At 39.9% G+C, this 26308-nt stretch overlaps 1 protein-coding gene and 1 pseudogene across 1 annotated transcript in view; both read right to left on the reverse strand.

Moving 5' to 3' along the window:
* LOC130838096 (galectin-10-like) overlaps window positions 1-18027 on the reverse strand; it is a 28234-nt gene extending 10207 nt beyond the window's left edge. Inside the window, exon 1 of the mRNA XM_057710866.1 lies at window positions 18023-18027. Coding sequence (XP_057566849.1) covers window positions 18023-18027 — 5 coding nt within the window. The remainder of the gene's footprint in view (window positions 1-18022) is intronic.
* Window positions 18028-25244: 7217 nt separating this feature from the next.
* Window positions 25245-25872, reverse strand: LOC130838097 (centrosomal protein of 78 kDa-like; annotated as a pseudogene).
* Window positions 25873-26308: the final 436 nt, after the last annotated feature.

Here is a 26308-nt window from a genome sequence, read left to right on the forward strand (position 1 = left end):
TTGGCAAATTTATGAACATATTCTAGAAACATAGATGTGTGTCTAATAAATGCAGACATCTTTAGTTTTTCTCTCACAAGTAGACAAAAGTAGTAAACTTGGACCTGTTTAGAAATTAATATTGCAGTATTTTATCCTATTTGAAACGGTCTGGATATTCAGTGAATTCCCATTACTTAATTTAGCAAAACTCTAAAGTTTCAAATTACGACCACCACCAACAAAAGTCTGGAGAGACTATTTCTGAGTAGGCATTCTTAAAGTGTAATTATTCCCAAAGAGTTCACCCTAAAACTCTTCTCATTTACATTTAACTTACTTAAAAGTTTTATCATATCTAATTACTTTCCTTTTTGACAAATTTTATAACAGGAATAATATCTTAATGATTTTCAGTAAACCTACATATAATAAAAATGTCATAATTAATATTGATGACTCTAAGGACATGTCCATATTAATTCAACCAGTAAGCTTAAACTATCTTCCATACCAGACATTAACTTAATAATAAATATTTCCCAGATCATGTGAACTGGAAATTCATTTGGGTTAGTTTCTTTTTTATATTTCTGAGAATTTATGTAAGTGCTTAATTGCCTTTAAGCCAAAATATATATATATATATAGTTCATTTACAAATTAATTTTGATATAATACCATCCAAAGGTAAAGACATATCATATCCATAATGTATGAGTACAAGACATACATTCATATAGACATAGAGAGCGCAGAGTTTTCCCGCTTCAGTGTTGGGTTTTATTTAAGTTTTTGTTTTTGGTTTTTGGTTTTTTGTTTTTGCTGTGAACCATTTTTAAAGCCTTTATTGAATTTTGTTACAATATTGCTTCTGTTTTATGTTTTGTTTTGTTTTTGGCCAGGGGGCATGTGGGATCCTGTCTCCCCCACCAGGGGTTGAACACTCACCCCCTGCATTGGAAGGCAAAGTTTTAACCACTGGACTGCCAGAGAAGTCCCCCTGCTTGAGTTTTTAAAAAGTCTGTTTTACCTTTTTTTCTTCCATCTCAAGAATTGGAGATGGGCAGATAAGATGAGTTCCTGAGAGTCCTGGTAGAATATTTACATCTCAGAGGCACAGGAAGAGAAATGCAGGTTCATCCTAGGAGCCAACTTCCTTTAACTGCATATGCAAAAACCAGTTTTAGAATGTCATGGCCCCATGACATGAGGGGGCCAAAATGACCCCATCTTGGCCATTTTCAGGGCAAGATTTCTTTCAGTTTGCATATAGCCAATTTAGTTTAAACAAATAACTGTAACAGATAATGATACACATCACTTATTGACATTCACAGGCCTCACTTTCAGGTGCACTTATTGGCTCTGAATCACACACAAGACCAAATTTAAGCTGTCAGTTTCCAGGAGTATCTAGATCACATTCAGATTACCAGGACTCGCTAAGGAAGGTCAAAATCAGGGTCCTCTAACAAGGGTCAATACCAGGAGTGTCTCTGAGAATGATTAATCCTTTCACTTCTTTCTCTCCTAGCAGTGCTGTGCCCCCGCAACAGGACCCCCTAATGAGGGTCAGAATCAGGGCCCTGACAGAATAAAATTTATATTCAAAGGCAGGTCAAGAAAATGTAAACATGAAAGGTGTCCATTTGGGCCTCTTCCCTCCCTAGTGTGCAGTGTGCATCTGCATTACACATTGATCAGACCTTGTCAGAGATGGGAGTGCCTACTGGACCATAAAGATAGTTTTTCCCCTTTTATTCTGATGCTAACAGTGTAACTTCTTAAAAGAATACAGTTCTTTCCCAACTCCATAGAGGGTCGTGGTGACTTGTTGCTTGCTTTGTGTTTACCTGGACTGTGCATCCTTGGTGAACTTTATGTAAAATATCAATATGCCATTTTGATGTGCTATCCTTTGTTTAGAAAATATATATGAATGTGCTTTCAACTTGTAACAGATGGAACAGTTCTCATTGCTTTCCAAAAGTCTGTCTCCTGGGTTGTAATTCTCAGCTTGGCTTGAGAGAAGTCCCTCTACCCCTTACAAAAACCTTTAAATTGAATTTCCATTGCAGTATTCTTGGCATAGTTGGCAGGGTATTAGAGACACCCACCAGGGGACACCTAGAGTCTACCCTGAACAGGTGCTTGGTACCAGCATGGTGCCCATTGAGCCCCACCCACTTCCTGGTATTCCTCAGGTGCTTTGCTGATTTCTCCTAATATCCAGACATCATTGCTTTACATGATGTCCCGAATTTTATTTAAGCTGTTTTTCTTTGGACTTGGAGTTCTAAGAGGATGCTAGTAGATTTCCAGTGCAGGAACCTAGAGGAAACTTTGGAGTGAGCTGGGTTGGCTGGCCTTTGTAAAGATTTGGCTTATGTTGGAAAGATTTTATAGATATTTTCTGAACAACGAGTTTGCTAGTGAAATTAAAGACTGAGCCTGCACAGCTCCAAAGAAAAGGGACTTTTGTTCCTTCCGGCACAGGGCATTCTCAGGTGACTGAGAACTTGGCAGAGGTGTCTAAGGATCAGTCCTTGTGATGTGCAGCCATCCCACAGTGGATCCTACCACAGTCATTAAGTAAATTCTGCTCTCTGGGGATGCATGACGGGGCTGATCACCTAGAGCTCCAAGCAGCCATGGAAATTGTAGTCTGTCAGGAGAAGCAGACATGTAAGAGAGTGAGACCCACCCAAGGATGAGTCCTTGGGAAAATAGACTCAGAAGTAGCACATGTTTAATCTATCCCACTGCCCCTGAGAAAGCTGTTCAGATCATATCCAAATTAGGCTATGAAATTAATAATGGGAAACTGTGCTCAGAGGCCAAAGTGCTCCCTGATGGACAGGCACTTACCAGAACTCTGCCTGACTTCATGTACACTTGGAAGAAAGCCAGTTCTTGTAAGCACTTCTCTTAACTCTAAAATCGCCAGGATGGAACTCTTTTGATATTCCAAAACTGTAGAGAAAGTTGATTTGATAAAACATTTCTTCAAAATTTTGAGCCTGAGAGAACAGAAGTATTCCTAGGAGAAAACCTAAAATTATAGCTTTTACCATGTTCTTGAAATGTAAACACCGCCCACATCACCTGAGACTACAGCCTTGGCTAAATTAGTACAACCTAAAATGGAGAGAAAAAAGGTAAAAGAGGCCTTTGAAACTCAAGCAAGAAAACGATGAGATATCTGTCTGTTTCTGTCTGGATGTCTATCTGTCTGTCTGTAAATTGTAAACATGATATGTCCCTACCTCCAGATGGTGTGATTAAAATTAATTTGTAGAGAGAAAAGATGGTGGCGAAGTAGAGAGACTTGGAGTGCATCCCTCTCCACAGATGCATTGGGAATGCATGGAAGGACTCAGTAATTCCCACAGAGAACCAGCTGAACACCAGCAGACGGCCTCGGACACCAGAAAGGACTGCAGGGAGCCCGACACAGCCAGTAGGGAGGCATCTACAAAGGCTCAAAGGGGGTGAAGCGGCAGAGCTGTGGCAGATGGGAGGGAGTGAGAAACATAAGGAGGGTCCGCAGCGCAGCTCAGCATTCCCGGACCGAGACATCGATCCGCGGCTGAACGGAGGGTCCGGGAGCGGGAGCGTGGGAACCGGAGAGGTGGTTCAGGGTGAGAAACATTGTTGCCGGTAGGGTGACGGACCAAGAGGACAGGAGGGAGGAGGTCCACGGAGAGGAGTGCCCATCCCTGAGAGCTGCCCGGCCATGATGGCGGCTGGAGGCTGCAGGCTCACGGGCCGGGGGGAGGAGCCGCGTGCATAGCCTCTCTCTTTTGGCGCCTCTGCAACAGGCAGTGGAGAGACGCCCGTGGGCCACCTAAGGCGCTCAGGGATAACAAGCACTCTCAGGCACTTGGGTGGGGCTAGATTAAAACCCCTTGCAACGCCAGCAGCAGGGAGGCTGCCGAGAGAGAAAAAAAAAACACACAACAACAACAGCAACAACAGCAACAAAAAATCCGGAGAGAGGCCCAACTCTAAGACTTTCTGTTTACGCCTGAGCCATGGGCATCCCTCTGCAACAGGCACCTCCAAGCCCGACTGAAACAACAGTGCGCCACTGCTCACTCACTCCCAGGAGAAGGAGCCACTATTGTACCCTCTCCCTCCCCACACACCAATGCTTACAGACGAACAATAAAGGAACCTCTGCTGGTCACAGAATAATGCAAAAAAACCCAAGGCAAGGAGAAGGACACTTACAGCTGAGACACTAAGGAAACAGAAATAGTAGTATCAATACCTATTGAACTGGTCCATTCTGGGATCAGTTCTGGATTTTTTTTTTCTTTTTCTCTCTCTCTCTTTTTTCTTTTTTTCTTTATTAAATACGATCTTAGCCCTAAGGAATCTACAAGTTTTATAACATAATTTTTTAATGATATTTTTTCTTTCTTTTTTTTTTTTTTGCCTTTTTATATACTTCTATATCTAGCTAAGTTCTTGGTAGTACAGACAATATATCTCTCATACTTTCCTTTCATCCCTATCTTTTATACATTTCTATTCCTTTCTTTTTATTTGCATATTTCCAACCACATTACGCTCTTCTGTTCCCTTTTCTTCCAGCCATTTTAAGTTTATTTTATCTTAACATACTTATAGGCAACACTATCAGTCTGCTCAGACTCCTTGCTCTGTTCTCCAGATGATGCACTGCCTTGGTATTTAATATTAGGCTTTTGTCTTTATCTTAGTTCTTAGTACAGTTGTCTAATTACATTCTGAGAATCTCCATTCTCTCTGGTGGTACTCTGGCTCTTTTCTATATTTGATCCTAGCTTACAAAATCTCCCTGGATTAATGTTTGTATGTGTAAGGTGTTATTTGTTTGTTTGTTTGCTTTTGCGTTTGTCTCTGATGTGTTCTGTTTCAGTTGTCAGTTTCTGTTGGGTTTCTCTTTGAATATCTGATAGCACACTGGGGTTCTGTCAGCTCTTTCTAGAGCCTTATGTCCTAACGGATTCAGTAATTGTGTGTCTTATACATGTATGTGTTTCCTAGACTTAATATTCATTTAATCCAATACTTGGACATTAGTCTGAGGCTTGGACAGTCTTCTATAAACACCTCTATCGCCAGGACAAGCAACCCCAAAAGTTTGGACAACCATGAGGAAACAAAGAAACACCATGCAGGCAAAGGAGCAGGAAAAAACCCCACAAGACCAAATAAATGAGGAGGAAATAGGAAAAATGCTTGAAAAAGAATTTAGAGTAATCATAGTAAAAATGATACAAAATCTCAATAACAAAATAGAGAAAGTACAAGAAACAGTTCATAAGAACTCAGAAAAACAAACAGCAATGGATAACAAAATAACTGAAATTAAAAATACTCTAGATGCTATAACCAGCAGAATGACTGAGGCAGAAGAACGAATAAGTGAGTTGGAAGATAGAATGGGGGAAATAAACGCCACAGAGCAGGAAAAAGAAAAAAGAATAAAAAGACTAGAAGACAGTCTCAGAGACCTCAGTGATAACATTAAGCATACCAACATTCGAATTATAGGCATCCCAGAAGAAGAAGAAAAAAAGAAAGGGTCTGAGAAAATACTTCAAGAGGTTATAGTGGAAAACTTCCCCAACATGGGAAAGGAAATAATTAACCAAGTCCAAGAAGCACAGATAGTCCCATACAGAATAAACCCAAGGAGAAATACACCAAGACACATATTAATCAAACTAATGACAATTAAACATAAAGAAAAAATATTAAAAGCAGCAAGAGAAAAGCAACAAACAACATATAAGGGAAAACCCATAAGGATAACAGCTGACCTTTCTATAGAAACTCTGCTGGCCAGAAGGGAATGGCAGGATATACTGAAAGTCCTGAAAGAGAGAAACCTACAGCCAAGAATACTCTACCCAGCAAGAATCTCATTCAGATTTGAGGGAGAAATCAAAAGCTTTCCAGACAAGCAAAAGTTAAGAGAATTCAGCACCACCAAACCAGCCTTACAACAAGTGCTAAAGGAACTTCTCTAAGTAGGAAACACAAGAAAAGGAAAACACCTACAAATACAAACCCAAAACAATTAAGAAAATGGTCATTGGAACACACATGTCAATAATCACTTTAAATGTAAATGGATTCAATGCTCCAACCAAAAGACACAGACTGGCTGAATGGATACAAAAACAAGACCCTTCTATATGCTGCCTCCAAGAAACCCACTTCAGACCAAGGGATACATATAGACTGAAAGTACAGGGATGGAAAAAGATATTCCATGCAAATGGAAGTCAAAAGAAAGCTGGAGTAGCAATACTCATATCAGACAAATTAGACTTGAAAGTAAAGACTATTAAAAGAGACAAGGAAGGACACTCCATAATGATCAAGGGATCCATTCAAGAAGAACATATCACAATGGTAAATATCTATGCCCCCAACATAGGAGCACCTCAATACATAAGGCAAATGCTAACAGCTATAAAAGGGGACATCGACAGTAACACAATAATAGTGGGAGACTTGAACACCCCACTTACATCAATGGACAGATCATCCAAACAGAAAATAAATAAGGACACACAAGCTTTAAATGACACATTAGACCATCTCGACTTAATTGATATTTATAGGACATTCCATCCAAAAACGACAGACTACACTTTCTTCTCAAGTGCACACGGGACATTTTCCAGGATAGATCACATCTTGGGTCACAAATCAAACCTCAGCAAATTCAAGAAAATTGAAATCATATCAAGCATCTTCTCAGACCACAACGCCATGAGACTAGATATCAATTACAGGAAAAAACTGCAAAAAATACAAACACATGGAGACAAAAGAATTCACTCTTAAACAACCAAGGAATCACTAAAGAAATCAAAAAATATCTAGAAATAAATGACAACGAAAACACAACAACCCAAAACCTATGGGATGCAGCAAAAGCAGTTCTACGAGGGAAGTTTATAGCAATACAGTCCTACCTTAAGAAACAAGAAAATTATCGCATAAAGAACCTAACCGTACACCTAAAACAACTAGAGAAAGAAGAACAAAGAAACCCCAAAGTGAGCAGAAGGAAAGAAATCATAAAGATCAGAGCAGAAATAAATGAAAAACAAAGGAAAGAAACCATAAGAAAAATAAATAAAAGTAAAAGCTGGTTCTTTGAGAAGATTAACAAAATTGATAAACCATTAGCCAGACTCCTCAAGAAAAAAAGGGAGAAGATGCAAATCAACAGAATTAGAAATGAAAAAGGAGGAGTAACAACAGACACCGCAGAAATACAAAAGATCATGAGAGACTACTACAAACAACTATATGCCAATAAATTGGATAACCTGGAAGAAATGGATAAATTCTTAGAAAAATACAATCTTCCAAGACTGAACCAGGAAGAAATAGAAACCATGAACAGAACAATCACAAGTACGGAAATTGAGGCCGTGATTAAAAATCTCCCAACACACAAAAGCCCAGGACCAGAAGGGTTCACAGGCGAATTCTATCAAACATTTCAAGAAGAGTTAACACCTATCCTTCTCAAACTCTTCCAAAATATCGCAGAAGGCGGAACACTCCCATACTCATTCTACGAGGCTACCATCACCCTGATACCAAAACCAGGCAAAGATGTCACAAAAAAAGAAAACTACAGACCAATATCACTTACGAATATAGATGCAAAAATCCTCAACAGAATACTAGCTAACAGACTGCAACAGCACATTAAAACAATCATACACCATGATCAAGTGGGGTTTATCCCTGGGATGCAAGGATTCTTCAACATACGCAAATCAATCAACGTGATACATCATATCAACAAATTGAAGGATAAAAACCATATGATCATTTCAATAGATGCAGAAAAAGCTTTTGACAAAGTTCAACATCCATTTATGATAAAAGCTCTCCAGAAAATGGGCATAGAAGGAAATTACCTCAACATCATAAAAGCCATATATGAAAAACCAAAAGCCAACATCGTTCTCAATGGGGAAAAACTGGAAGAATTCCCTCTAAGAACAGGAACAAGACAAGGGTGTCCACTCTCACCATTATTATTCAACATAGTTTTGGAAGTTTTAGCCACAGCAATCAGAGAAGAAAAAGAAATAAAAGGAATCCAAATTGGAAAAGAAGAAGTAAAATTGTCACTCTTTGCAGATGACATGATATTATATATAGAAAACCCTAAAGACTCTACCAGAAAACTGCTAGCATTAATTGATGAGTTTAGTAAAGTAGCAGGATACAAAATTAATGCACAGAAATCTCTTGCATTCCTATACACTAACAACGGAAGAGCAGAAAGAGAAATTAAGGAAACTCTCCCATTCACCATTGCAACCAAAAGAATAGAATACCTAGGAATAAACCTGCCTAAGGAGGCGAAAGATCTGTATGCAGAAAACTTTAAGACATTGATGAAAGAAATCAAAGACGACACAAACAGATGGAGGGACATACCATGTTCCTGGATTGGAAGAATCAACAGAGTGAAAATGACTGTACTACCCAAAGCAATTTACAGATTCAATGCAATCCCGATCAAATTACCAATGGCATTTTTCACAGAACCAGAGCAAGAAATCTTACAATTTGTATGGAAACACAAAAGACCCCGAATAGCCAAAGCAATCTTGAGAAGGAAAAATGGAGTTGGTAGAATCAGGCTTCCTGACTTCAAACTATACTACAAGGCCATAGTGATCAAGACAGTATGGTACTGGCACAAAAAAAGAAAGGAAGATCAATGGAATAGAATAGAGAACTCAGAAGTAAGCCCAAACACATATGGGCACCTTATCTTTGACAAAGGAGGCACGAATATACAATGGAAAAAAGACAGCCTCTTCAACAAGTGGTGCTGGGAAAATTGGACAGCAACATGTAAAAGAATGAAATTAGAACACTTCCTAACACCATACACAAAAATAAACTCCAAATGGATTAAAGACCTACATGTAAGGCCAGAAACTATAAAACTCCTAGAGGATAACACTCTATGACATCCATCAAAGCAAGATCCTTTTTGACTCACCTCCTAGAATCATGGAAATAAAATCAAGAATAAACAAATGGGACCTCATGAAACTTAAAAGCTTTTGCACAGTGAAAGAAACCATAAACAAGACTAAAAGGCAACCCTCAGAATGGGAAAAAATAGTTGCCTATGAAACAACGGACAAAGGATTAACCCCCAAAATATACAAGCAGCTCATGAAGCTTAATACCAAGAAAGCAAATAACCCAATCCACAAATGGGCAGAAGACCTAAATAGACATTTCTCCAAAGAAGACATACAGATGGCCAACACACACATGAAAAGATGCTCAACATCACTAATCATCAGAGAAATGCAAGTCAAAGCCACAATGAGGTATCACCTCACACCAATCAGAATGGCCATCATCACAAAATCTGGAAACCACAAATGTTGGAGAGGGTGTGGAGAAAAGGGAACTCTCCTGCACTGTTGGTGGGAATGTAAGTTGGTAGAGCCACTATGGAAAACAATTTGGAGGTTCCTTAAAAAACTACAAATAGAACTACCATATGATCCAGTAATCCCACTTCTCAGCATATACCCACAGAAAACCATAATCCCAAAAGAAACTTGTACCATAATGTTTATTGCAGCACTATTTACAATAGCCAGGACATGGAAGCAACCTAAATGCCCATCAACAGACGAATGGATACAGAAGATGTGGCATATATATACAATGGAATATTACTCAGCTATAAAAAGGGATGAGATGGAGCTATATGTAATGAGGTGGATAGACCTACAGTCTGTCATACAGAGTGCAGGAAGTCAGAAAGAGAAAGACAAATATTGTATGCTAACTCACAAATACGGAATCTAAAAATGGTACTGATGAACTCAGTGAGAAGAACAAGGATGCAGATACAGAGAATGGACTGGAGAACTCGAGGTATGGGAGGGGGCGGGGGGTGAAGGGGAAACTGAGACGAAGTGAGAGAGTAGCACAGACATATATATATACTACCAAGTGTAAAATAGTCAGTGGGAAGTTGTTGTATAACAAAGGGAGTTCAACTCGAGGATGGAAGATGTCTTAGAGAACTGCAACGGGGAGGGTGGGGGGGACTCGAGGGAGGGTGGGGGGGGACTCAAGGGAGGGAGGGAATACGGGAATATGTGTATAGAAACAGATGATTGAACTTGGTGTACCCCCCAAAAAATAATAAATAAATAAATAAATAAATAAATAAATAAATAAATAAACTAATACATTTGAATGGAAAAAAAAAGCTTGGGGTAATTTAAGTTACATTTAGAAATATTTTATTGTATATACTTTTGTTTAGGTCAATCAAATAGAGCTCTTTTACAAATTAATTCTTTTTTTTTTATTTTTTGGAGGTACACCTTGTTTGAGGGCTATTTTGGTAACACCTCTCTTAAGAAGAAGGAGAAGCTACTGAAGAGATAGTAATAGGGTCTCCTTGAACTATTTATGTCCCACACTCTGAGTCTCTTCTGAACCCTCACCACACTCAGTACTACTGTGTAAGCTGACTAACTTCTTATGAAGTATTGTTGCTTTTTGCACCTAGTATTACTTTGTTTTGATGCAGTAACCTTAACCCTGAAACTTTACTTCCAGCACTAGAGGAAGAAAACAACCACAGCTGCATTTTGTTAACAGGTTATCTTCTTGCTCCCAGGAATAATTTACAAGAAGTCCCTGTTGACATGGCTGATGTAATTAGATTTACAGATGGGTTCTACTTAAAGGAGAGCAGGGACATTACCAAGCTGGATATGCAATAATGCCCACAATGGGCATCACTGAAAGCTTTTATTTACCAGAAATAAATTCAGCACAATAAGCTGAATTAATTGCCTTAACCTGAGCTAGTTAAGGTAAAGACCAGGTAACAAATATTTACACTGGCGGTCGCTACCTATGCCTTTGGAGTGGTACAAACTTTGGAATGCTATGAAAATAATGAGGTTTATAACCTCTTCAGGACAACCTATTAAAAATGGAAAGCAGGTTGCAGAGGTATTAATTCTTATACAAATGCTAAAACAGTTAGCAATTATTAAAACACCACAGCATTCCAAATCTGACACTATAGAAGCGAAAAGAAGTCAGCTTGTTGATGCTGTAGCCAAACAGGTAGCTTAAATACTCATCCTGTCTAGGCTTGAGAGTGTCCACTGTTCTCCACTAACCCTGCTAATCCAGTAAAATATTTCTTTCTACAGTTTCAAGAAATCGCTACCAAAGGAGAGAAACAAATATAGCATCAAAAAGGGGATATTTCACCCCACCACACAAGTATGGTTTAGACTTGATAAAGCAAACAAACAAACAAAGAAGTGTCTGTTGGAGGACAGTACTCTAGCATGTATGTTCTTTAACTCATTGGGCCCCTGAGAAAATGGTTTTATGGGGAAAACAATATTTTTGGAAACTTTCACCCTAGGGAAATATGTTACATTATTTTCAGAGTCTTATTGAGGCACTTTAAAAAACTGGTAACTAATTCCTTTTATGGTGAGCTCCCAGGGGATGAAAACCTTAAAGGTTATGGATTAAAACCAGAGATTTTGTTTATTGAAAAGAACGTCAAATAAGTTTTTTTGCAGCCACCTTGGAAAGAATCTTATCAGATATTGTTAACTAATCCATGCACAGCCAAACTGAAAGACAATAATTGATGAATTATCTTCTCTCATTTTTAAAAAAGCCCCTTCTTAATGGATATCAACCCCTGTTTCTAACACCAGGCTTCAATTAACTAAGACAAGCAGCACCCAGTTTGGGTGAAAAGAAAATGAGACTAGTAGCAGACAGCTCACCTAAGAGTCTTGCCCAGGTTGTAAAACCAATGCTACTAGTTCAGTTTCTGTAGGTACTGTCTATGGCTGCACAACAGTGGAACTGAGTAGTTGCAAGGGAGATCGGGTAATGTGCAAAGCTGAAAATATTTACTCTCTAGCCTTTGCAGAAAAGTCAGCAAAGTCCAGAGGAACACTGTGTACCAGGAGACACTTATAAGGATGTCCACCTTGGCAATGTTTGTCATAGTGAGATTTTGAAAAACTTTCAATGTACTGAAATAGGGGAACCCATAGATTAGGATATATACATCTAGTGGAATACTATACAGAATATAAAATTTACTAGATCTTTATGTATTAACATGGATAGAATAAAAAAACAGAAGAATGCTACATACAGCATGATATTTTTTATGTGCATGTTTAGACACTATATATGTGGATAGATATTTAAAAATAAACTGGAATGGCATATGCCAAATCCATGATTATCTTGCTTCGACTCTATATAAAGTATTTTCATTAAAACATCTGAGGTCAAAAAGTGACAAAAATCTGAAGATTCACAAACACTACAATATATTTTTTTGCCATATTGTCCTCTGTAGGTTTTGTTGTATTTAAAATTGAAGCCAGAAATACCCTAAGCTATTGAGCTATAGGGGAAAGTAACTGAACATCAATAATCCAATGCAACGGAATATAATGTAGCCCTTAAAAATGTACATGAAGAAGACATAAGAAATAATTGATTTAATTGTCCATGATTAATATAGCAATAGAATACAAAATTATCCACAAAGTAAGGTTACAATTATATATTTCTTAAAAGTGCAGTCCTTTTTTTTATTCCTTTTTTTTCCTTTTGGTTGTCTTATCGAGTTTTTCCTTTAAATCAATATATACATACAAAAAATTGCTAAGAGGACAACAGTAGATATGTTTCATTTAATACTTTTCTTTCTCTTTTATTTTCCAAATAATATTAAATAAATACATATTACTTTAAAGTGAAATGTGGCGATAGAGCTTATGTGTGGCAGATGGAACTAACTGCACACCCAGTATCCATTTTCCTGTTCATCCTACTGTGCTCAGTTAAAACACTACAAATCTTAGCCTTCCTTGCAAATATGGGTAACCACGTGATACAGTTCTAACCAATGAGAAACTGCTGGGTGCAGATCTCTAAGATGAGGTGGACTTGACTGGCCTTCACCTTTGCCCTTTGCCCTTCTACTTCTTTCCTTGAATGAGACTGTGAAGCAGGTGAGAAGCCATCTTGTGAGCATGGGGACAAAGCCACTCATGAAAGGAGGGCAGAGAGGAAAGTCAGGAGGAGTCTGGATTCCTGGAGGCATCACAGAGCTACTGCACCAACCCTGGACATCAACCCTTCCTGTTACATGAGGAAAAGCCCCTCCAAAATCCTTTCTTCTGTATGCAGCCAAACATAACCCTTAACTGAGACATCTTGCTAAAATTAAATTTTAACAAATTATACCACTGAAAGGCACATTAAAGTTTATCTAATCATGCTACCTTCAGATGAGAAAGGTAATTTTCAAAAAGGTTGAAGGCTTGAAGCTAATCTGTATCTGAACAAGGACTAGAACCCCACTCTCGCTTAAGTAAATACTTTTTTCTAAAATATTAAAATCAAGTCCACTTTAATGGTCCAGTTTGAAAACAAAAAAACAAACAAAAAATGATTTTTTTTGATGTGGACAATTTTTGTTTTCATTTTTTTATTTTGTATAGTGTGTCTCTGAGACAGTCATTTTTTTCTTTCTTCCTCCCTCTCTTCTCTCTCTCTCTATCTTGCTCTCTTTCAAGAGAGATTGAATGCCCCCCCACCAAGGAATAGATTGTATATTGTTCTGGGAAGAATGAATGTTATCTATAAACAACAGGGGATACCACAGGAACTACCCAAGTCATGCTATGATCAGGTAAATTTTTAAAGCAATGAGGCCTTTTTATTTTTTTTTAAATATATTTATTTATTTTTGGCTGCATTGTGTCTTTGTTGCTGTGCATAGGCTTTCTCTAGTTGTGGTGAGCAGGGGCTACTCTTTGTTGAGATGCGCAGGCTTCTCATTGCAGTGGCTTCTCTTCTAGAGCACAGGTTCTAGGTGCGCAGGCTTCAGTAGTTACAGTGCATGGGCTCAGTAGTTGTGGCTTTAGGGCTCTGGAGTGCAGGCTCAATAGTCATGGCACATGGGCTTAGTTGCTCCACAGCATGTGGGATCTTCCTGGACCAAGGCTCAACCCATGTCCCCTGCACTGGCAGGCGGATTCTTAACCACTGCCCCACCAGGGAAGCCCCAGATGTGGACCATTTTTAAAGTCTTTATTGAATTTGTTACAATATTGTTTCTGTTTTATGTTTCTGTTTTTTGGCATGTGGGATCTTAACTTCTTGACCAGGGATCTGAACCCATACCCCCTGCATTGGAAGGTGAAGTCTTAATCACTGGACCACCAGGGAAGTCCCTCTCTGTCAAAATTGAAAGTGATTATTTTAATTCTAGCCATGCTTTTGCCTTGTTTTTTTAAATATTTATTTGTCTGCACTGTGTCTTAGTTGCAGCACACGGAATCTTCGTTGCCGCATGTGGGATCTTCATTGTGGCATGAGGGAGTGAGTTCCCTGACCAGGGATCGAACCCAGGCCCTCTGCATTGGGAATGTGGAGTCTTAACCTCTGAACCACCAGAGAAGTCCCCTGCCCTGGTTTTTGAGATGGAAGGAAAATTCTTTAGTAAAGCTATCACAAAGTATAGGTATTGGAAGCAATTTAACTGATTGTCAGATCTGTCATCAAATTCCTTGTTCAATAACAGGCCAGTATAGGCTCCTCATGATTCCTGTCACTGACTTTTCAGATATTCCTATCATTTAGAAAATGTTTCCCCATCAGCATATAGCTACATGTTTGTTTACTACATTTGATTAATTTCCTCAATTACAAAGTTTCTATGATGGGACAGTGATATTGCAAAACCAAAAGGCTCTTGATTTTTAAGACTGCTTTGCAGGCGAGAAACTTGTACCTTAATCTAGACAATGTTGTGCTTTCATGTCAGCTGAGTTCTCTAATATAACCATTTAGTGACTCACATATAAAGTCAAATTTCTGCATTGAATGATCTGCTTCCTATTCTAGGTGAAATCTTGAGTAAATGGTTCAGCTTTGCGGATTCATGGCTTAAATCTCTGCTTCTGACTTTGTTATTTTTGTTGGCTCTGTTGATTTTGTTCTGTTACACTAATAGAGGAATAATCCTTTGTGCATCTCAATGTATATTCAAAACTCCAACTAAAATAATTATGTAAATGACTTGAAGCTGTTGATCATATCTATAGTTCTATATAAAATAATGGTCATGTACAGTGTACATACAGGTTAAAATTGCCATAAGTCCTATTGCACAACCTAGACTTGACTCTCAGTGCTTGTCAAGCATTCTACTAGCCAAACCCTCCAGAAGGAAAGAAGTGAGTTAAGACCTTCTGTGAAGGGACAGAAGATCCAGGGCAGGTAAGGCACTCCTGGCATCGGGGAATCAAATATTTGATCACCTCATACTTTCTACCAAAAGATTAATGATCAAAAGGGGGAAAACGATGAAATAAAATTTGTTTTAAAAGGCAGGACAAGAAAATTTAAACATAAAACTCTCTCTCTGTGTCATTTGGGCCTCCTCCCTCTCTCCCTAATCTGCGATGTGCATCTGCATTACACATTAATCAGAACTTCTCAAAGTGCCTTCCTGACCATAAAGATATTTTTCCCCCTTACTTCCGATGCTAGCAATATATCCTCTTAAAAGAATAGCATTCTTTGCCAACTATATCAGGGGACATTGTAACTTTGCTGCTCACCTTGTAAGTGCTTACCTGGACTATGTATCCTTGATGAACTTTATGTAGAATATCAGTGTGTCATTTTGATATGTGATCCTTTGTTTCAAAATGTATGACTGTGCCTTCAACTTCTAACGAGTGGAACATTTCTCAGAGCTTTCAGAGATTGTCTCCCAGTTCATAATCCTTAGCTTTACTCAAATAAGGTCCCTTTTTTGCCACTTAACTTGATTGTTTATTGAATTTTCCTTGACATCCCCTAATGAGGGTTAAAACCAGGACCCCCAACAAGGGTCAAAACCAGGCCCCCCTAGTTACAGCCAAAACTACAAGATTTGGACTTATGGACTTATGCACCAACACAGACACTCAAGGTAAAAGCCAAACAAATTCCAAAAGTCTCACTCTGATACAATAGCATTAAAGCCTATACATAGGAAATTTCAGCCTATTTTCTTCCCTTTTAGCATACAGTTCTAGTTGAAAGATGGTTTTATAGTCTAAAGTGCCCTTGAGGGGCTACCATTCCTCAGAGCCTAAGGGACATTGGGGCCATGCATCATTACAGTGTAATATAATTTTCTTTGTTTTCACGGGAGCATAGCCGAAGATCTCCCTGTTTTGCAAAATATACCCTAGGGGACTATAAGGTGGACTAGAGCTCTGGTTTTCCATTATTCTTTCACATGGAGATACTAGCAGGAACAGACAGGCAGACCAGTATCTGACAGCCTTTCAGGGTCACAGTTTCGTAACACAGGGAAGTTTCCTGCCTGCTGTTCCCGATGGCGCTGCAGATGAGCCTTGGTCTAAAAGGGAGTTTCGTAATTACCACTCAGGTGCTGCTGGGTGGCTGAGAAGGGGAAATCCTATTAAAGTGGCACTCCAATCAAAAGCAGATGACCAAGTCGAATGCATCCCCCCTCAAAAGGAAAATTCCAATTAAGGCCATCCAGTAGGGAAGAATGCTTTGGTGTTGTCACACATAAGGTTCTGCCACTTACCAGAGACATGTTACAGACCAAGACCAGAGCCTTCTTTCCCTCACAAAAGTAAAAGAACACCGTGGTCCAGTGGTGCCTGTTTGGTGCCAAGTACTCGGAGCTGTTCCTGAGATAAAAGTGCCCAGGCAGCCACCGGCCAGGGGTCAATGTGCCATGAGCAAGATGTCCCCTCGGGAGGGCTCTCCATGCATGATCATCACCAGAATTGTTACTGAACTGAACTGGAATTGGTCCGCTCGCCGGGAAGCAAAGCCAACTTATTGACACCAGGTTGTGGTGAAGGAAAGTATAGCATTTACTGCAGGTGCTCAGCAAGGAGAGTGGGCAGCTCATGCTCAAAAGACTCGAACCCTCACCCCCCTAGGACTTTCAAGGAAGGGTTTTTAAAGGCAACATTTGGGGTGAAGGCTGCAGGAAGCATGATTTTATTCTGATTGGTTGGTGGTGAGGTAACAGGGTGATGTTCAGGACTCTTAATCATCAACCTTCTAGTTCCAAGCAGTCTGGGGTCTACATGCTTGTGGTCAGCATGTAGTCACCACCCTCCACCTGAGTCAGGGTCTTAGTTTCTGCAGAACAACTCAAAGATGCGCATCAGGTTGTTCTGTGTATCACGAGAAGGAACTAGGACTGTATTTTATCACTGACCTGTTTTAGGCATCATTACTTTTCTTACTCAACTGCTCCTCCTTTGTCTCTGCATTCCCTCACTTCCCTAATTAGTAACTGCTTGAGTGTGCTCTTTGGAACTCAGGGAAGGCCTAGGAGACTAAAGCCCTTTCCTACAAACAAGCAACAGTGGACATGGAGGGGCTGTTGTACCTGGGAGGGCCCTGTGGGGTCCTGCTTGGTTTCAGCCCCCTCCTTTTCTTTGATACTCCTCAATTCTGAGGGGAACAGGGGTGGAACAAGAAAAGGAATCAAGTTTTGAATAGAGAGGTCAATTATAAACTTGGCATGGGAACTTGGTTTTAGGGTGGCTCAGTTTCACTGAGGGTAAGTCCTCTCTTCTGAATGTTCTGTGAAAGCATAGACGTTGATCCTCAGCAGACCCAAGATAGAGGTGGAGAAAGTCTTTGTGTCATCTCCACTCCACACTAGGTCCCTTGGGACCACTTTGCCAGGTTAGGGCTGCTCAAACTCTGTTCTGCCATACACCTGGACTCTAGCCACACTTTTCTTTTCTCTCGGTCCATGTGCATCAAAACCCCAGAGATCCTGATTCTTCTTTCAGTTCCAGGAGAAATATGAGATCCTTAAGTTCTACTCCTTGATTTGTGTGCTTCTCGGTTCCAGGCCTATCTGAGGACAGGGACAAGTTCAGGTAATCGGACTTACGCCATAATGCAGGATCCCTTCTTCAAGCTCTCCTTTAGGGCTGAGAGGAGGTATCTTCAAAACCTAAATTAGAAATTTAAAGAAGGAATGTCAGTCGTTACTGACATGAAGTAGTGTTTCCATCACCTGCATGTTAAACTGTGATTAATCAAATGAGGATTCTCTCTGTGGCTCTTGTCAACTACAAATTGGCACTTGCTATGGGCACTTGCCATTTGCCTTTACAAGGATTAAATCACTCGTGCTGCTGCAGCTGCTGGCCTTCAACAACCCCTGAAGGGAATTCAGGGTGGAGACCAGGAATGAAGCACTCTCCTTTGGAAAATGGGCAGAACAGGTCTTCAGATAGTTAGATGTTTTCAGGAGCTGATTCTATGAGCCCAACCCTTGCATCTCCTCACATCTAGAAAAGCACTAAATCCCTACATGGTGACATTTGCTCCCAATGACTAGCAGAAACCCCCTACAAAAATATATGTTTGATTGCATGTACTCCTCCTTCACCAAGATTACAAAAATCACTAAGATTACATATATACTAATCTTCCCCCCTGCCCCATTGGAACAGTTTCTCAGAGCTATCTGGGATGCTGTCTCCCAGGCTGCAGTCCTCATTTTGCCCCAAGTAAAACTTAACTCCTAACTCTTACATTTTGCATTTTTCAAGTTGAGACTCTGCAGAGATTGAGAGCAGCGGTCTGTTAGCCATTTGGGGGCAGCAAATGGGGTTGCTTCCTGCCACTCAGAGTCTCTGCATAGTAGCAGTCCCTGGACCTCCTCTGTGAGGTTATTTTCAATGACTCTCACCCCCTGAAAATCCTCAAGAGGTGTTAGTGATTATGTGATAAATATAAGGTATTTGCTTTTATGTGTTGTATTCATTTATTAGTTTAGATGGGGGAATACTTTTATGGAAGCAACATAAGACTACGATGTAATGACGACATTATAAAGGGGCTATTCTTCTGTCTTACTCTGCAAAATGTTGCTCCATTTGGTGTCTGTGCAAATTCTGGGAACTGAGAGAGACAATAGCTTTAAATGTGGTCTTCAGGTCGTTATAAGAAAGTTTTTCTTGGTTTGGGCAATTGATCCTTTGTTTGTACTATGTGAAATGTGGCATTCTCCTTTCAGACTCCCATGAAGAAGTCATGACTGGCAGGGGTGGAGAAGGTTTCTTTCTGCTTTTCCACTCTGTAGTCATAGCAGGTACAACTTCAAAGGTGCAGTCACTTCAGGCTTCTTCCACAGCAAATCACAGTCTGACTAGAAAAGCCATAAGATTTTTCTTTTGACTCGCTCTTCTTGCCAGAGCAAAGTGAAGAAAAATTGGGGGTGGGGGGTTTAGCAAGATGTAAAGATTCTTGCCTTCAGAATGACTAAGAAAATGCAACCAAATATAAGGGGAAATACCCTCTGGAAAAATAGTTACAGACCTTTTGTTTCACCTTCTTGGTCAGCTTCCAATATACATCAAGAGGGACAGTTGAAATGAACAATTATGGTAGTAGTGAAACTTGATTAAGATACTGTTTCACAATAGGGGACTATTCAATAAATTAGAGCACAGACAATTAATGAAACTTTTTTTGAGGGGGGTGGTGAGTGTATACTATTTTATTGACATTTAAATTTTACCAACAATGAGCTCAAGTATATGCTAGCCATATGTTCAGATTTTTGACATAAAGATAAAAGGACAGACAGCTTTAAGGTTGTGATATATTTAACACTGCACAATATACCCAACAACTAGACAATCTAGGGGGTGGTATAACTATACACTTAGGAACACTTAGGAGCAGAACAAGTATAGGGACAAGGCCTGGAATTGGAGGAAAAACCTGCCGTTCAGGACTGAACAGAAGTCCTTGGTTGCTGACAGAATCTCCCCTTGACTTCAGACTTGAGACAAACTGAGGGAGTCCGTCAGCATACAAAAAGCACTGAATTCAGGACAGTTAACTGGATAGATTGACCAAAGCCAGTTCAGATTGTGAGGGCCAGTCTGAAACGAGCAGGGTGGGCTGGAGGCTGGAGACGTTGCAGCTGAAGTCCAGGATCTGTAGATTTAGATGAGCCATCTTCTAAAAATGGCTGACTTCCAAACAAGTTCCTAAGATGCTTTTTCCAAACAGGGAATGGCACACTTCTAGCATTGCTAAATGGAGTTAGATCAGAAAGTTTTCAAATATTAAGCTTTCAAATTGGTATGAACAGTTTACAAAATACAAGTAAGTTGTAGAAATATGTAAAGTATAATCTTTATCATAACTTCTTGTCTTTTACTAACCTGATTTTGGCTCTGTAAAGATATACAAAAAATTGTCAATATAGTTCCTTTGAGTAAAAGAAGCTTTAGATTAAAAATTTTCTGAGCTATCCTTCCTCCCCTCCTGCCTCCCGCTCTCCTTCCTTTTTTTTCTTTTTTATTCTTTTCTCTCCCTGTCTCTTTCTCTCTCTGTCTCTTTCTTTCTCTCTTCCTTCCCTTCCTGCCTGCCTTCCACTCTGTCATTATTAAACAACCATGACTTGACTACTTCTCATCACTTGCCAATTCATTGAAGGCAGACATTTCCTCTATTTTGTTTACGACTGAGTGCCTTGCTTATAGCAGATGCTCAACAACTCTTTATTTAAAACAGAAATTTTTTTTCTATGATTTCTTTCTGGAATGCAAACAAGCATTTTTCAGAAATCAGCAGTGGGATTTCCCTGGTGGCACAGTGGTTAAGAATCCACCTGCAAATGCAGGCGACATGGGTTTGAGCCCTAGTTTGGGAAGAGCGACTAAGCCCGTGCGCTTTAGAGCCTGTGAGCCACAACTACTGAGCCCTCATGCCTCAACTACTGAAGCCCGCATGCCTAGAGCCCGTGCTCTGCAACAAGAGAAGCCACCACAATGATAAGCCTACACACAACAATGAGGAGTAGCAACCCACTCGCGACAACTGGAGAAAGCCCATGCGCTGCAACTAGAGAAAGCTTGTGCACAGCAACAAAGACCCAATGCAGCCAAAAATATAAATAAATAAATAAATAAATAAATAAATAAATAAATAAATAAATAAATAAATAAAATTTATTTATTTAAAAAAAAGAAATCAGTAGTGTTTTGAGTAGCAAAATATGGCTGGAATATGTTTTTCTTCAGAATGTATTCATGGTTTTTTATGACTAGAAGAGAAATGAAGCAAACCCAGTTTTTCAGTTTGGTTTTAAAGTTCAGTTCAGTCAGTACAATGAGGAACTGAAGTTCTCACATGCTGGGTGTAGGCAGGCTGTCATTATGAATGTAATAGGGTTTAGTAACTGAACTATCCTATTTTTCTAATGATAAATTAGGAGAAAAATGTCAAACCATAATTTAAACATCACTTATCATATCTGTGACATATAAAGAGCAGCACAAAATAAACGGACCACTTAGGAGAATATTATGAGTAACGTATAAATTGGCCAAATCACAAAAGAAATAAAAATGTCCAGTAACTGGAATCACACACTAACTCACTAGGACAGAGGTAAGTGCAAATATTATCAAGGTTGATGATAATTTCATTTACCATATAGGCAAAAAATGAAAAGGTAAATCATTTGCCATGTTGGTGATGACCTGCAAATTGGTTATCCTTTTGCATTGTGCATTGTACAGCATGTTTTGGAAGGCATTTTGAGGAATCAGCCAACACAATGCTCACAGAGTTCCCACATAGGCAGGTCTTGTGTGTGTGTGTGTGTGTGTGTGTGTGTGTGTGTGTGTGTATGTGTGTTGGGGAAGGAAAGGGTTAAATGAAAATAGGTGCAAAACTAAGGCCATAAAACCTAGAGTTGATGCATGTTAATTCCTAGTGCTGGTCCTGCACTGAATATGTGCTCAATCTATGGAGTGTAGGAGGAGGGACTGCAGTCAGAGTCAATGCCCTCTTGTTTATTGTCAAAACAAGCCTCCTTCCTCATAGAATTGTGTGGAATATGGTCTCCCAGGCAAGACAGTTCATAAGACTCTATTGTCAAGAATCCAGGACTGTTTGCTTCTTTTCTTTTCACACTGAGCTATATAATAAGATCTAAGCTCCCTTTCCTCCTTGTCTGTAAAACCTCTTCCACCTGCTTAGGTTTTCCAGACCCTGGGCTGAGGCCAACAGCAGGGTCAGTAAGGTACTGGTACATATGATGCCTCTGTGTGAATTTCAGCAAGGTGCCCTCTTCAGGACGGATGAATTTCTAAATGATTCCTTTCTGTGTGGAGTAATTGGAAGAGTGCACCCCTACTGCAGTGGGATGCATGCTCCACCTTTGCTCTGATCCTCTGTGTCACATGCAGCATCCTTGAATCCCACTGCCCTTCTGTGTCATTCACGCCCTGTCTCAGGGTATCTCTGAGCCTCCATTTTGCTGCAGATTGTCTGAGGCATAGGATCCTAAGGCCTAACTGCCCCTGGGAGTCCCCTTCTCTTATTAACTCTCTGGAACTGGATGCATTGTGGTTAATCTCTAAGCTCTGAGAGTGTGGGAGCATCATCAGTAAGTGTCTGTCCTGTTCATCTCACTGCGATACTTGTGAAGGATAGCAAGGAAGGCTTCATTCAAGAGGGACTATGCAGTGGGGTATTGCAGTAGGGGAGAGATTGAGCCTTATCTCTGAATACAAGAGGGAGAGGTGAAGATTAATAGCCAAGGAACTGGAAACATCAGGGGTAAGGGAATTCTGGCTACACAAACTCAGACAGGATTGTTGCTGGAGGCAGGCCAGGGTGATAAGATAATCAGGCTGGGGGAGGAAGCATTTGGTCAGTTACCAAGGGTGGTTAGATATCAAGGGTGAGGAATGAGAGATTTGTTCCAATGTTGAAGATGGGAGGTTTTTGCTAACCTGACCCAGCAGAATTCTCGCTAAAAGTTGACCAAGTGGGCCAAGGACAGAGCCCAAGTTCAGAACCTAGTCAAGAAGAGGGCTCAAAAGAGCCTGACTCAAGTTTAGCACCCATTTCAATATAGTTTTAATTTGCATTGCTTCCATTCTTAGTGTTGTTGAATACGTTTCTGAATGTTTAAAAGCCATTTATGTTTCCTTTTCTATGAAATGTCTTTTTTTTTCCCATGCTCATTGTTAATTTTTCTGTTGGGTGTCTGGTATATGTCTTTACCGATTTTAAAGAGCTCTTTATAGATTAAGGATCTCAAACTTCATACATCATTTATGTTGTGAGTATTTTCTCTCTTTGTTGTCTTTAGTTTAGTTTTTTTGTTTGTTTTTTGTTTTTTTAAAAATATTTATTTGGCTGTGCCAGGTCTTCGTTGCAGCATGTGGGATCCTTTGTTGCAGCATGAGGATCTTTAGTTGCTGCATGAGGGCTCATAGCTGCGGCATGCACACTCTTAGTTGCAGGATCTAGTTCCCCCACCAGAAATTGAACCCGGGCCCCCTGCATTGGTAGCACGGAGTCTTACCCACTGCACCACCAGAGACGTCCCTGTTTATCTATTTTGTATATAGTAGTGTGTATCTGCTAAATCCCAAACTCCTAATGTATGCTGCCCCCACCACCACCTTCTTTCCCCTTTGGTAACCAAGTTTATTTTCTGTGTCTGTGAGTCTGTTTCTGTTTCGTAAGTAAGTTCATTTGTGTCATATTGTAGGTTCCACATGTGAGATCATATGATATTTGTCTTTTTCTCTGACTTACTTCACTTAGTATGATAATCTCCAGGTCCACTCTTGTTGCTGCAAATGCTCTGTTTTAGTGCCTATTATATAATATACTGTTTTTCACGGCAACAACTCATTTCCCACTTTTAGATGATTAAAAGTGGTACACATACATACATACATACACACATGCTAAGTTCCCTGCTCCCCTCTCCCATAAGAAAAGGCCATGGAGAGCCTGGAGTTGTACACGTGCAGGGATATAATGAGGTGCTGGGATCCCCACCAAGGGAAAAAAGAGCTTGGAAGGTAGCATTGGATGTCAGCAAGGAAGACTGGAGTTCCATCATAAAGACCTTGCCTTTGGAGGTCATCTGAGTGAACTTGGGGTCCGTAGAAAGCTATGGGTCATAGGAGCAGATTGGCATTATTTCTTGGCATAATTTAACCATTGAATGCCCAAATGAATGAGGAGAGAGGATTATATGCCTTCTGAAATAATCCTTCCTGTTTAATTTGGGGGCCTAGTGTTCCCTGCTGGATGCTGGTCACCCCTCCAAGTTACTCCCAGTACATACACACACACCCACACACCCACACACACAAATCTATATGGATGGAGGGATGATTTACATACAGGCACCAATAAACATGAAATACAGTTTGTTACCTGTACAGTAAATAGTAAAGGGATTCCCCCAGGATAAGGCTTGGTTGGTGGGAAATGAAGTCAGAGCAGAGTGGGGCAGGAGGCTTTGGCTTTATTGATTAGGAGGTGGGTCCAGGGTGAGGGTTCCATCAGGGCCCAGAAGTGCCTCTGTTTGAAATTCCCCAGGTGTACACGCAGGCTTTGTTATATGGTTCCCAGGGTAGCAGGGATTAAGCAGGGAGGGGACAGGGGAGCCTATCAAGGACCAAACATTAAAGATGTTTGTCAGTGTAAACAATGTAGACATTATTACACTTTCCCTCATCCCAGCACACTCAGGCCTTCCCTGCAGCTTAGAACCAGTCCACGGTTCCATCTCTGTCCCTGTTGCAGCAGCTCAGCCCAGACCTGAGTTATCCCTGCTCATCTCTCTGTCACGCCAAATATGTGCTTTGTCCACAAGTCCTCTTGGCTCTACCTCAAAATTCTACATTAGTTGACCACCACGCATCACCTGACAGGTCAGTGAAGGCGGAGATTGTGTGCGATACATTAGTATTGCATTCCCATGTCCTCGAAATGGCCTTGCTCATAGTAGATGCTTCATAGTTATTTTATTTTTATTTATTTAATTTTTTAAAATGTGATTTATTAAAATTTGAAGGCAAAAACATAATTTTAAAAGATTTAGACCTATGTCAGGTGTGATAGAGTATAGATGCTTTCTTGAAATTCAAAATCAGACCCGAGAGTATCACCTTCAGAGTGTTCTAGTAGATCGAGTTTACTTCTAGTTGTCTTTGATAAAACAGTCTGTGTTCTACTCTCTTTCTTAACAGAAAAAAATGTTTTTGAAGACTCACTTTTAACTGGTTCATTAAGCCAAGAACTATTTTGCCTGATTCCTTTGCTTTTCCGCTTTAAGGGTGCGTCAGAACAGGAATGCAGGTCCTTCCCAGTTGTTTCTTAGCAGAGTGCTTTTTGGCATATTCATCTGTTTTGGTCATTTTCCCTGCTATTTCTTGAGAATTCCTCTCTCTTTGACTTCCAGTTCCAAAAGTTACATCTGCTGAGGGAGAACCTGTTCTAGTAATGAAATCTTCAAAAGACTCCTGCCATTGCCCTGTGACTGGGACCCCCAGGTTGTCTTTGGAAGTTTCTAAGGCCTCCTGAGTAGAGACTGGGACATGGAAGGAGTCTAGAGGCAAAGGAATTCTAGTATTGCTTGTAATTTTCGGAAACTTCGTTAATGTTCCTTCATTGTAAGCTGACCGCATACAAATAGAAACTTGGATATTTTGCATTTGTGCTAGGACACTCTCTTTGATTCAGGTTTTTCTTCTTCTAGTGCCTTCTTTTCTTCTTTAGATGGACTACTAAGAGTAGAATTCATCTGGGACGACCTAGTAAGTGAAAATCTGACTGATCTAAACCAGCCATTGTGGCCAGCTGACCAAGCCCAGCATCTTTAAGGAGATCCAAGAAAACATGGAATTTCTGAAAAGAATTCTCAGTGCTGACCAAAACACCTTCACCATCCAGGGTCATGCTTGTCAATGGCTGTGCATGAAGGGCTTCAGACAAAGAGAAATTTCTATTTCTTAACTGGGCATTTTCGTGTTCCAGCTCACCGACTTGTTTATCAGCCTTAAGCCTTATTACTCTTTCCTCCTTTAACTGCTTGAGGCACTCCGCCAGCTTTTCCTGCCATGGTGCTTGTTTCAAACTGATTTTTGGCTCTTCCTGAGCCCTTTCCAAGGAATCATAAACCTCTTTGACTTCTGAGGAGGAAGGACTCTGTAACCCTTTGTTTAAATGATTCTCTTCTCTTCCTTCTCAAATAAAAGGCGTGTAACATTTCTCAGAAACCAGCAGTGATTTCTATCAGTTAAATAAGTCTCAACTATTTCTTCAGAATCTCTTTATGATTATACAACATAAAGAAAAGTAAATAGAAAAATATCTCATGTTTAAAATTTAATCA

The sequence above is a fragment of the Hippopotamus amphibius genome, chromosome 16, assembly GCF_030028045.1.
Source record: "Hippopotamus amphibius kiboko isolate mHipAmp2 chromosome 16, mHipAmp2.hap2, whole genome shotgun sequence".
Lineage (NCBI taxonomy): Eukaryota > Metazoa > Chordata > Mammalia > Artiodactyla > Hippopotamidae > Hippopotamus > Hippopotamus amphibius.